The 11,537-nt window shown below is 41.0% G+C and overlaps 1 protein-coding gene across 1 annotated transcript in view; it reads left to right on the top strand.

Moving 5' to 3' along the window:
- Nucleotides 1–10,724, top strand: part of sorbs3 (sorbin and SH3 domain containing 3) — a 111,337-nt gene extending 100,613 nt beyond the window's left edge. Inside the window, exons 8-20 of the mRNA XM_037681122.1 lie at nt 1,284–1,392; nt 3,101–3,154; nt 3,301–3,408; nt 3,979–4,034; nt 6,167–6,237; nt 6,710–6,771; nt 6,892–6,938; nt 7,028–7,142; nt 7,228–7,353; nt 8,872–9,354; nt 9,469–9,554; nt 9,643–9,749; nt 10,619–10,724. Of these exons, the coding sequence (XP_037537050.1) occupies nt 1,284–1,392; nt 3,101–3,154; nt 3,301–3,408; nt 3,979–4,034; nt 6,167–6,237; nt 6,710–6,771; nt 6,892–6,938; nt 7,028–7,142; nt 7,228–7,353; nt 8,872–9,354; nt 9,469–9,554; nt 9,643–9,749; nt 10,619–10,680 (1,486 nt within the window). The 3' untranslated portion in view covers nt 10,681–10,724. The remainder of the gene's footprint in view (nt 1–1,283; nt 1,393–3,100; nt 3,155–3,300; nt 3,409–3,978; nt 4,035–6,166; nt 6,238–6,709; nt 6,772–6,891; nt 6,939–7,027; nt 7,143–7,227; nt 7,354–8,871; nt 9,355–9,468; nt 9,555–9,642; nt 9,750–10,618) is intronic.
- The last annotated feature ends 813 nt before the right edge of the window (nt 10,725–11,537 follow it).

Raw genomic sequence — 11,537 nt, 5'->3', positions numbered from 1 at the left:
CTATCTATCTATCTATCTATCTATCTATCTATCTATCTATCTCTATCATCTATCTATCTATCATTTATTTATTCATCTATAAATCATTTGTTTATTTATTCTTCATTTATTTATTTATTCTTCATTTATTTATTTATTTATTTATTTATTTGTTCTTCATTTATTTAGTCTTCATTTATTTATTTATTCTTCATTTATTTATTTTTTATTCTTCATTTATTTATTTATTCTTCATTTATTTATTTTTTATTCTTCATTAATTTATTTATTCTTCATTTATTTATTTATTTGTTCTTCATTTATTTATTCTTCATTCAGTTATTTATTTATTCTTCATTTATTTACTAGTTTCAAATAGGAACATTTTAATTGTCAATACATTTTTGTTGTGTTAAACTTCATATGTACATAAATACATCTGAGATAAATTGGAAAATATTCTACTTTAGGAATAAAGAAATGTTTAATGTTTAGTTTTGGTAGTTGGATTCTGTGGAAAACATTCAATTCATTTTATTTATATAGCACCAAGTCACAAGAGGAGTCATCTCAGAGCACTGAACAGAAACATTCATATTTAAAATGTAAGTTAATAACATTGTGGATAGTGAATATCTTACTTGTTGTAGATAACGCTAAGATCAGCCTCAGTTTGGAGAAAATCATGAAAATAGATTTGAGTTTAATTTCTGATCAGATAATTTTCATATAAACCCAAACAATCTGAGCTATCCCTGTAATGCAGGTTTGTCAAACCCACTTACAAAAGGGGGGCAAAATTAAAACCTTTTTCAAACTAAGTGCCGGTTTCACAATCTACATTAACTCAAGTTAGATACTCCATCTTTTCTTGGTTGCAGGTTCCCCAACAAGAGTTTGATTGGTCTCATTTGACGTTCTCTGTTGCAGTTTTCACATCTTAATCAAAGATTACTGAAAAAAATTAAAGTGATGAAAGTACTTTACATTTAAAACAACATCTTGGGGTCCAGATAAGCTGTCAACGAGGGCCACATTTGGCCCCCGGGCCTTGAGTTGGACACATATGCTGTAATGCAGGCGGTTCTAACCTCGATATACTTTCAATTCTACAAAACACGACAATCACCAATGAATTAGTTGTTAATTTGATCCTAACTTCATGTGAATACCAACCAAAGCTTTGTCCAAGCGCAGTGGGACAGGCAAGTTTGAATTTGTTTTTACAGGCAACCACAATCAAGCTGTATGTGTGTGTATGTGTGTGTGTGTGTGTGTGTGTGTGTTGGGGTGTTATGTTACAGGAGCGAGGATGTAGATAAGTTGTCAGACCCTGCAAAGCGACAACCTCAGCCGAGGAGCATATTCGACTTCGAGCCCATTAGAAGCTCCACCTCAGAGAGCCACAGTCAGGTACGCCCTCACATGCAGCCAGACGTTTAAAAATAACTCTAATTCCTGCAGAAAGTTTCAGTGTAAGTCTTTGAGCTTTAAATTCACTCGGTGTTGTTGCAGCTGTAAGTCTGTATAAAGCCTGTTTTCCCTGTGAGGATCTCAGGAAGCACTTTGTTCACCTTTTTTAAGGATTACAGTCTGAGTCGTTGCGTTTCGTCTTCTCACGCAAAACATCCAACATGTGGAAGCCACACAGTGTTTAGGCGAGGTGAGCTCACTTCTGTTAGCCAAAGGATTCTGTAGATTTTCATCTCTATTTAGATTTTCAGACAAGGAAGGGCGTCATTTGTTCATTACACACTAGTTGTAAAACATTTTCTGCAAACATTCATTATTCATGTACTTTAGGCATGACCGCGACTCATGCTGGGATTATTATGTCTCTTCTTGTCTGAAAGAAATCTCAAAACAGTTGTTTTTTTCAGAGGTTTCTGAACTCGGTTCAAGTTGTACTATTGTGTCTACACTTTTGGAGAAAAGAAATCTTTGTTTCCACCCCCTAATGGGAGCTGATGTGTCTTGTGATTTGTATTATGGTGTTAACCTGTTGGGGTGTAAAATGGCTCACAGCATGGGGACTTGTTTCATTTGCTCTTTACGACAGTGGCCAGCATTTAGAAAAGCAACCCGCAGACCATATCAGGTGTTGTGCTGCCTCACGGTGACATTGTAGCCTGTTTGTAGACAGGACGACTCCTGGCTGTGGGAGGCTTTGGCGTTCAGAGAGAAGCATTCAGCCAAGATCCTGCAAAAAAAAAAAAAAAGGAGAAGCAGACGTCTGTGGTTCTCATCGACAGGGCCTTTTAAAGTAATGTTTGATAGAATCGTCTGCTAAGAGTCATTTTTCTGTAGAGTGAAAGAATTATTGCAGAGCTTATTAGAGAAAAATATGCCGGTTTATACCTCATCAGTAAGTTCTGGCAAGCTTGGGCACTTTTCAGTACTTTGAGCTCTGCTTGTTAAATGCAACAAAATGATAGTTTGAAATGTTTGTTTTCTGTCGTAGCCTGACAGCGATCAGCTGCTCTGAGACTGATCCAAACCATACTTCCTGCTTGGGAATCGATCAGCTCTGATTTAGTTTTTAAATCGGTTAGAGCTTGCAGTACTATGGATTAGTGGTTAGCGCAGTTGCCTCACGTTTGTGGACTTTGCATGCTCTCCTCGTTTTTGTGTGGGTTTGCTCCGGGTAATCCAGTTTCCTCGCACAGTCCAAAACCTGCATGCTGGGCTGCCTTCAGGCCCAGGCCTCCCTGGCAAAGATGTCCGGGATCTCAATGGGATTTTCCTGGTTATATAAAGGTTAATTAATATAACGAAAGAAATAGCTGTTTGGTGGATGTAACCAACTTTATAAAGGTTTTCTTTGACTTGTTCAAAGTTGACTTGTTCCCACATTGAAAGGGAGAAAAAACAAGTTTCAGAAACCAGTTTTTAAAGGTATTTAAAAACCACTGTGACTTTTTACTACCTATTCATGTCTCGTGATGAAATGAGAAACATTTGCCCCTAAACAGCCACACAACACCTGCACTGTTTTTAAAGCATTGAGGTGTCTGTACCTCTATCATTTTTTACCTAGTTATTGTTTATGAGCTGCTTCAGCTTCAGTTTCAAGCCTAAATTAATGCCTGCTACGCCCCCCCCCCCCCTTTTTTTTCTATAGGGTCCTTCATCTCCAAAAACCAATTATGAGAAACCAAAGTCCCTTTCCATTGAGGTGAGCATCTACAACAAACGACAAATTAAAACATTTCTTAATCCCCTTAAAAATAGGTAATCTTGTAAGTTTAAAAGGGCCAGTAGAGGCCCAGATCTCCAGACTCTGGTGTTTTATTCTTGTATTCCACCTTTGCTGGGGCTCAGGCCAGCCTGGCGTCTGAGCTGAGCCGCTTCGAGGCTGAGCTGGACTCGGAGATTCAGGGCCTGGAGAGGACGCTTTCCCAGAAGAAGCAGCGTCGAGGCCGGGGTGAGGTACTGAGCCCCCCTACCGACTCTCTCTCTCGCTCTCTCTCTCTGCTGAAGCACCACCCCCCTCCAAACCTCCTCTCTCTTTCCAGTTCCAACCATGATACCCCCCGCATGGCCAGTGAAAGCTGTCACTGCCTGCTGTCTGACCTGGTTGACCTGTTCACTCTGATTCATCTGATTTCCTCATGACTTGCTGCCAGCACCAAACACAGACCTGATTGCCAAAAACCACAAAGACCTGTTTTCCTTAGATCACCTTCTGATAACACTGTTTGCCACTTCTCCTTTGAGTTCTGCAGAAACTTGCCAAAAACTCTCCTACATGTTTGTTTTATGGGACTGAGTCAGCCCTGTGGACGGTTCTTAAGAAATGAGCCACAGCTCTGACAAACCAAGAGTGGTGCTGATCCAAGCTGAGGAGGATAGGACCCAGGGGATTTCTCAGCTGGGTTGGGAGTGGTCAGCACCTCTACTTTGTCTGAGTTGTTGTGAGATTTCCTCTAAACTATGAGGCAGAAGGCTGAGTGGAGCTGCAGGAAACAAACTGTGGTTTAAAGTTCTCTCTGCTTGCAGGAGGCCAGAAGCAGAAGTCCAGGTCCTGCTCCAAAGACCGGCTCTACCAACCACAGGTTAGTGACAAACACCACATGATCACAACAGACAGCTCCATTAGCCTGATTATAACTCATCTATTTATGTTTTGAACAGCGTTTTTTTTATTTCAACAACATTCATCATTTTAATAACTATGAGAGTCAACTCTTTCTCTTTGTAAAACATCGCATGAACTTCTGAGCAGATTTGAATGAAACTCCCAGAAATTAATCATTGGATTTATTAATTTTTGGAGTCAAGCTGGTTCAAGATGGCCGCCACAGCCAACTCCCCTCAAAAGACACAAACATGGCTTCACGCTGTCAATTTTACCGATATTGAGCTAAAATTTGGTGTGGTAGATGAGCGGGTAACAGTTTACAATAAGGTACACAAAATTTGATTTACTACTATAGAGAACGCTTCAGGAGCTAATGGGTAGTTAACCAGTGCTTAATGGGAACATACAGCCAAGCCTTATTAGGGAATTACTGGTTAGTTACCTGGAAAACAAAGAGGAACTAATCAGGAACTAATGGGTAGTTAACCAGTCTGAGTCGTCGTGTTTCGTCTTCTCATGCAACACTTCCAACATGTGGATGTGGAAGAAGAACTAATCAGGAACTAATGGATAGTTACCATGGAAACCAGAGAGAAACAAATCAGGAGCTAATGGGTAGTTACCATGGAAACCAAAGTGAAATGACTCAGGAACTAATGGGTAGTTAACCAGTACTTACTGGGGAACATACAACCAAGCCTTATTGAGGGACTACTGGTTAATTACCTGGGAAACGAAGAAGAACTAATCAGGAACTAATGGATAGTTACCATGGAAACCAAAGAGAAACAAATCAGGAACTAATGGGTAGTTAACCAGTACTTACTGGGGAACACATAGCCAAGCCTTACTGGGGGACTACTGTATAGTTACCTTGTAAATGAAGAGGAACTAATCAGGGACTAATGGGTAGTTACCATGGAAACCAAAGAGAAACGAATCATGAGTTGGAGTTTGGTCATTTCAAAAAATGATTAACGTTTGGAGACAATCCAGTTAAAAACGACCACCACAGCTAATCCACAGTAGCTAACACAAAAATGGCTATAGCTCAATCAGTTTGATAGATTTTTAGTTTGGATTAGACGTGGTGGTAGCTGAGAGTCATTCCCAACACATACCCTCTCATGATTCTCCTACAATAATATGTTCAAGGTTTGGCCAAACTGGGCAGCAGACAATAATATGCCTTCCTTCAAGAACCTTTGATTTAATAACATTTTCTTCTCAGCTGCAGCACTGAGACGGTTAAAAACACGCTGGGGATTACAAAACTGTGACATCATGCTCCTGTTTCCGTTAAAATGAGGAGTTTTCTGCAGGAGGTGGACGAGTACAGACAAATGTAGATGATGTAAGCCTGCTGGCTACTTATATGGTCATTTTCACATCATTTTTAACAAGAAATCCAGGGTTGATCACCTCCTCTGAACGCAGCTGCCCCCTCCTCCTAATCTGTTGCGTCATTGCGTTGCAGAAATGACTGAAGTCCTCCTGCTGCTTTAGGAATCCAAGGATTACAACTCAACACTCACTTTATTAGCTGGCAAAGTTAGACGGTTACGTGGTTTTTGTGAGCTAAGTTTTGTGTTAGTTGCTTCAAACTTCAGACGGGAGGGCACATTTCTCACCTTGAGCGTAACACATTCTTGGAGGATTCATCATGCTGTTTGCTAAACTGAGCTCGGTGGATTGTGATCTTTTCCAAATCCTGAGGGGATTTCACTGAAGATGTGTGCATTTCAAACATACAGCAACAATGCTGTCTGGATATATGTAAAACAAACATGGAAACAAACCAGCGAGGCCTGGTTCATTCTTTCCTCTTTCTCCTCAGACTCTTTATCCTGATCATGAATGGACAGACATGATTAAAGCTCATTGAATCCAGATTTTCAGTGCGAGGACTCCAGCTCTCCTCTTTAACTGATGATCTGTTTCTTCCTCTTCCATTGTGTTAAAAAAAAACAGCTGCAGACAGATGAGCTGCACAGAAAACCTGCTGCTGTTTCCAGCTGTGCTGTCTGTTGTCATCCTCTGACTGGGAAACAGATAAAGAAATAAAAACTTTCATGCCTTCCTCTCTTTTTTCCTCTCTCTTTTCAGCAGTTTATCAGCGTCAAAGCAGCCTGTTCAGCATTCTGGTGGCTCATCATTGACATCTGCTCCTGCACATGGTAGAAAACAAGTTTTAATTCCCATCTGGACAATAAAAACACATATTAATGTTGCTTTCACTGCCAGAACTGTTCATGAGCTGTTCTCTCTTGAACAGACTGTCCCTCTGTCCACTGATTTAATAGATTTGATAAAAGCTCAAAGTAATGCAACACCTGATGGTCTCATGGTTCTACTTTATTGCTCCTGTTGTCTCCTCCCTCGTTAGAGGAGGCCCGCGAGGCCGTGGAAAGTCTCTTCCTATAGACACAGCTGTGGATGGGTGGGGAGGAAGCCCACAAACATAGGAAGTGAAACTTGGAAGACCTGATTAAAGATTAGCAAACCAGTTGTTTTTCCTGGTAATTTAAGGTCCCTTTTGAAGCTGTTAAAAGTCTGTAATGGCTTCTGCGTGGCAACGCACTTAAAAACAAGTTAGCAGAACAAAAGAGGGCATTTCTCATACCTTTGTGTTGCTGTTGTGTTGAACAGTAGAGCGTCTTTCGCCTGCAAATGACATCATGGAGCTGCCTTCCAAAAAAGAAGAGAAAAAGGCAAGTTTGAGCAACTTTGTTGCAACTTAAAAGAGTTAGGAACATGCTTTAAGGAGCACCTTTCCACGAGGCGAACATGAATTTACCAAAATGATCAAACTATTTGCTCTTTGTTTCTAGATGAAAGCTGCAAGAGCCAAGTTTAACTTCAAGGCGCAGTCGCCCAAGTGAGTTCAAGACGATGTGACGACTTGTTTTCTGTCCAACACTTCCGGTTGTAAACAAATCTTAGATACAAGCTTCCTCCTCCGTTCAGAGAGCTGCCGCTGCAGAAAGGCGACATCATTTACATCCACAGGCAGGTCGATGCCAACTGGTTTGAAGGAGAGCATCATGGACGAGCTGGTATTTTCCCCACTTCTTACGTGGAGGTGAATTAGTTGATCCGTCTCGTGTGAAGCTGCTAACAGATTATTAATGTTGTGCTGCTTGAGTAACAACTCGTGCCTTTCTTAGATTCTGCTTCCTACAGAGAAGCCGACTCCTCTCAGGTCTCCTACCCTGCAGGTGTTGGAGTACGGGGAAGCTGTGGCTCTGTATAACTTCAACGCCGACCTCCCGGTTGAACTTTCGTTTCGTAAAGTGAGTGATTTCTACTCTTTGCTGGTTATTTTATGTCGCTGCAGAAGAAGTTATTCAGATGGATTGTTCTTTTTAATTAATCTTGTAGGCATGCAATTAGTTATAAATAAGATTGTATATAAGGTTTCTGTGTATTTACTTGAGTATTTTCTCGCAATTTCAAATAGTTTTGACATTTCATAAATACTCTAAACAGCTCTGTTTCCAACATGTATATGAAAGGTTGACACACTGTGTCAACCCCCCACCCTCCACCCCCACCAGTGTTGCTGAAAGTTATTAAAAAGTCACGGGCTGTTTGTTTAATCTGCACGGGATCAAAACTATATGTTGCTGTGTGAAGCCAGTCTTTGTCTCGGCAGGGATGCACAATTATTTAGAGTAGCACTAACAGGAGACTCTGATGAGATGTGAATATATTCTTGTAAAATATTCCCATTAAAATTAACCAACGGTTAAAGAACCAAACATAATTTTCCACAGTTTACTTACAGGAACTCATATCTGAGGAACACTGATAATAAATCTCAGTATGATTTTTTTTTTTTCTGTTAAACATTAAATCTAAAATATATCCTCACAAAGCAAGAGTTAAAAAAAAGAAAAACCTCTCAGGTTCACAAGGATCTGAGGATCTTTGCATAAGATATTATAGTTGTGTTTCATGCACATAATATTAGTCAGTAAAAACAGTCAAGTTTTATATTTGCTGCAATAAAACTCTTGGGCTCAGAGTCCCTAAATAATACATAAAAAAGACAACAAAATATGTAAAAGTAAAAAAATTAAATATTTGGCTCACTCCCACTCTATGAAATAAAATGAAATAGCTTAAAGTCTGAGAACAGCGGCACACTCTGAGTATTTAGTGATGCACATGTGCAAATATAGAAGATTTAGTCAAAGGAAGAGTGCGTTTTCAGCAAACAGATGAGGTCAGATTGATCGTGCAATATTTAGTTGCTTTAAAACATCGTATTATTTGTATGATGCAACAACATCTGCTTCCTTTGGCTGTTGAAGATGAACTAAAACATTCAATTTAGCATTAAACTTTTCACAGTGCTTACATTTATATATTTATTTGGGTGTGCATAGGCATATTGCTTAAATTATAAATATATCTGTACATTAGTGTGTAGATTGTACAGTATGTGCACGAACCACAAACAATATTTAGGAAAACATAAGCAACAGAATGGAGCACAAAGCATAAAATATGCAGAAAAAAAGTTAAAATAAGAGCAAGAAAAATAATATAAAAAAACATATTTCAGAACACAATCACATTTGAAGCTCTATGGTTTAACAACAAAACATATGTCATTGTGTATAAAAGTGTTATAATTTTCCTGCTCTCATGGAAGAATAGTTGTATGTCGGGTTTTGTTGGGAGGTTTCTCCTTGCTGTTTTCTCTGACGTGTCCTTTAGTTTTGTTGTTTCTTTTCTAACATTTTAAAAATGTTTTGCTTTTAAAATGTTGCGACATGACATTTCAAAGTTCTGTTCTCCTCCAGGGCGAGGTGATCAGTATAACCAGACAAGTGGACGATAAGTGGCTGGAGGGCAGGATCTCTGGGACAAGCCGGAGCGGCATCTTCCCCGCCAGTTACGTGCAGGTCAACAAGATGCCCCGCACCAAATACTCCACGGACGACCTCCCATCGAGCCCCTTGTCTCCCATCTCTCCTGGACTGCAGAGTCCAGGACTCGCGCTGCACACCCCGTTCTCTCCCGCTTCACTGAGCCCCCGACCCGAGCACTCCCCAGTTAAACTGTCCTCACCTGTTCTATACGGCAGCCCTGCCTCACAGTCACGCTCCCCCATCCAGACACGCAATCGTTCTCCTGACAGCACCTTCAGAATGGCTTCACCCACCAACCAGAACAGCCACCTGGCTGCACCACCCTCTGCTGGCCTGAGCTCCACAGTTAGAGCAGGTTCCTATCAGCCGTCTTCCTCTGTGCACAGAGCAGGAGCCCCCACTGATCCCTCACAGGTCTGACAGAGTCACGGCATGTCCACACCTGCCTTCTGCCTGTTCGTGCTCACGGAACACGGCTCATTATTAATTACGATGTAATGCGTGACATAAAGTTGTTCTTTTTCCCAGGGTGCACCTCAGATCGTCCCCTCTAATCCGCGCATCAACTCTCAGCCACAGAGCAGCCCTGGTTCAACGATGCTGCAACGCCAACCGTGCGTCGGCCTTTCTCACACTGAAAACAAAACGACTGCTGCAACTTCGGTACAACTCCCGCTTTGACTCGTTTGTCGTCTGTTTTAGGTACAAGGCGATTTACAACTACAACCCTCAGAATTTAGACGAGCTGGAGCTTAGGGAAGGAGACATTGTGCAAGTGATGGAGAAATGTGATGACGGCTGGTTTGTAGGTAAAGGGTTTTGGATTTTAAATCACTTGAAAGAAAGCTAATATCGTTCTGTGGATTTTTTTCTTGATTCGAAAAAAAATGACAAGATAAAAACATTCAAGTTTTAGTTTTAGGTATCAACACAGATGATGAAACACAAAAAGTAGTAAAAGTGTCACTGCAACCTCTCAGAGGACTGTGCTCAATCATTTGTATGTTAGGTTTAATAACACATTGTAGATCTCCCTCTGGTGGACACTATGTAACATTGCAGTTATTTTTTTACACAAACATCCATACCATACCACTTTATTTATAGAGCACTTAAAACAGCTACAAGACCAACCAAAGTGCTGTACAGACAAAACAACAGGTAACACACAAAGCAATATACAAAATGAAGTAAATCAGAATATAGACATAAAAACGATGCAGGTAATGACGACAAACCAGTGAGGAGCGTACAGGATAAAAACACAGATCCTCTGGTGTTGAAAGCTACCAAATAGTAGTGGGTTTTTAAACAGGACTTGAAAACCGAGAGGGAGGGGGCCTGTCTGACAAGCAGAGGTAACTCGTTCCAAAGTCTTGGTCCTGCTACAGAGAAGGCCCTGTCACCTCTGCACTTAAGACGAGATCCTGGAACTGTGAGGAGCAACTGGTCCACTGACCTCAGGGAACATGGTGGGACATACGGTTGTAGCAGATTGGGGGGGGGGGACTGGTCAGATGTTTTTGTCCATCTGTCACCAAAATGAAGCTCTGGATAGGTTTTATTGAAACTTTCAGAAAGTAACAACTGGTATAATGTGGGTGATACCATTCCTTCAAGAAATGCTCGTTTATTTAACTGGTTTCTGTTGATGTGACACATTTTCTGCTCTATGCAGGTACGTCAGATCGGACCCGTGCTTTTGGGACTTTTCCTGGGAATTACGTAGCACCGGTTTGACTTCCTCACTTCACTGCCTGCAGCCGTCCATCGGGACTGACACGAGCCTATCAGATGAAAATGTCCTGCGTTAACTCAGCAGGGCCTGCATGTTCACACTGTTCCTGAAAGAGAAGGGCGGAACAAAATGTGGTTTCACTCCTCACCTCCCTGCATGTATGCACACCTACGGAACGTGCGTGTTTGAGTGTGTGCGTGTTTACACAGAGACATGCGAAGTGAGTTTTCAAACACATCACGTGAGAGGAACAGATGAATGCTGACGGGCCTGTTCAGATGCCCATACTGGATCTTTTATTTTGTACCACAACTATTTGCAGCTGCAGGAAGTTTGCATTCCTTCCCACAGAACATCACGGTTCCCTCAGAGGTTCTGATACGACCCACTGCTGCACTCAGCTTTAAGTTGTCACCGTGCCATCACATACCACTGCTGGGAGAACAGAATGAGGAATATTGTGTGAATGCTGAGTGAGCTCGGCTACAGTTAGCTTTCAGCTGGTGTTTTTGTGTGTTTTAGCTTTGACAACTCAGTTTTATCTTCTGCAAATTTTGGAGAAGTCATTCAGCACTCAGCGTTCACACTGCGTTTCCACACCCAGAAAAATGAATATTTTCTCGTTTTGTTTAACATTTTGTTGGAATATTAATCTTTTGAACTATTTCCCCCCAGACTTTCTTTCAGATCTTTGAAAACACCTGCAGCAGTTTTTTGAAGAAACCACAGAAAGATCATCTGAAAATACATGTTCTGGTTTATGGATGTTTGCAGTGTAATATTAGAAAAGAAAAAAAAAACCTAATGGAGAGGGCAGAAAAAAATACGTAAAGCCAACATGTTTTGTTCTGTAAAAGAA

This window comes from Nematolebias whitei, chromosome 8 (assembly GCF_014905685.2).
Source record: "Nematolebias whitei isolate Nwh7 chromosome 8, NemWhi1, whole genome shotgun sequence".
NCBI lineage: Eukaryota > Metazoa > Chordata > Actinopteri > Cyprinodontiformes > Rivulidae > Nematolebias > Nematolebias whitei.
Note: the sequence above shows the minus strand (reverse complement) of the source record. Positions and strands in the feature narration are given on the sequence as shown.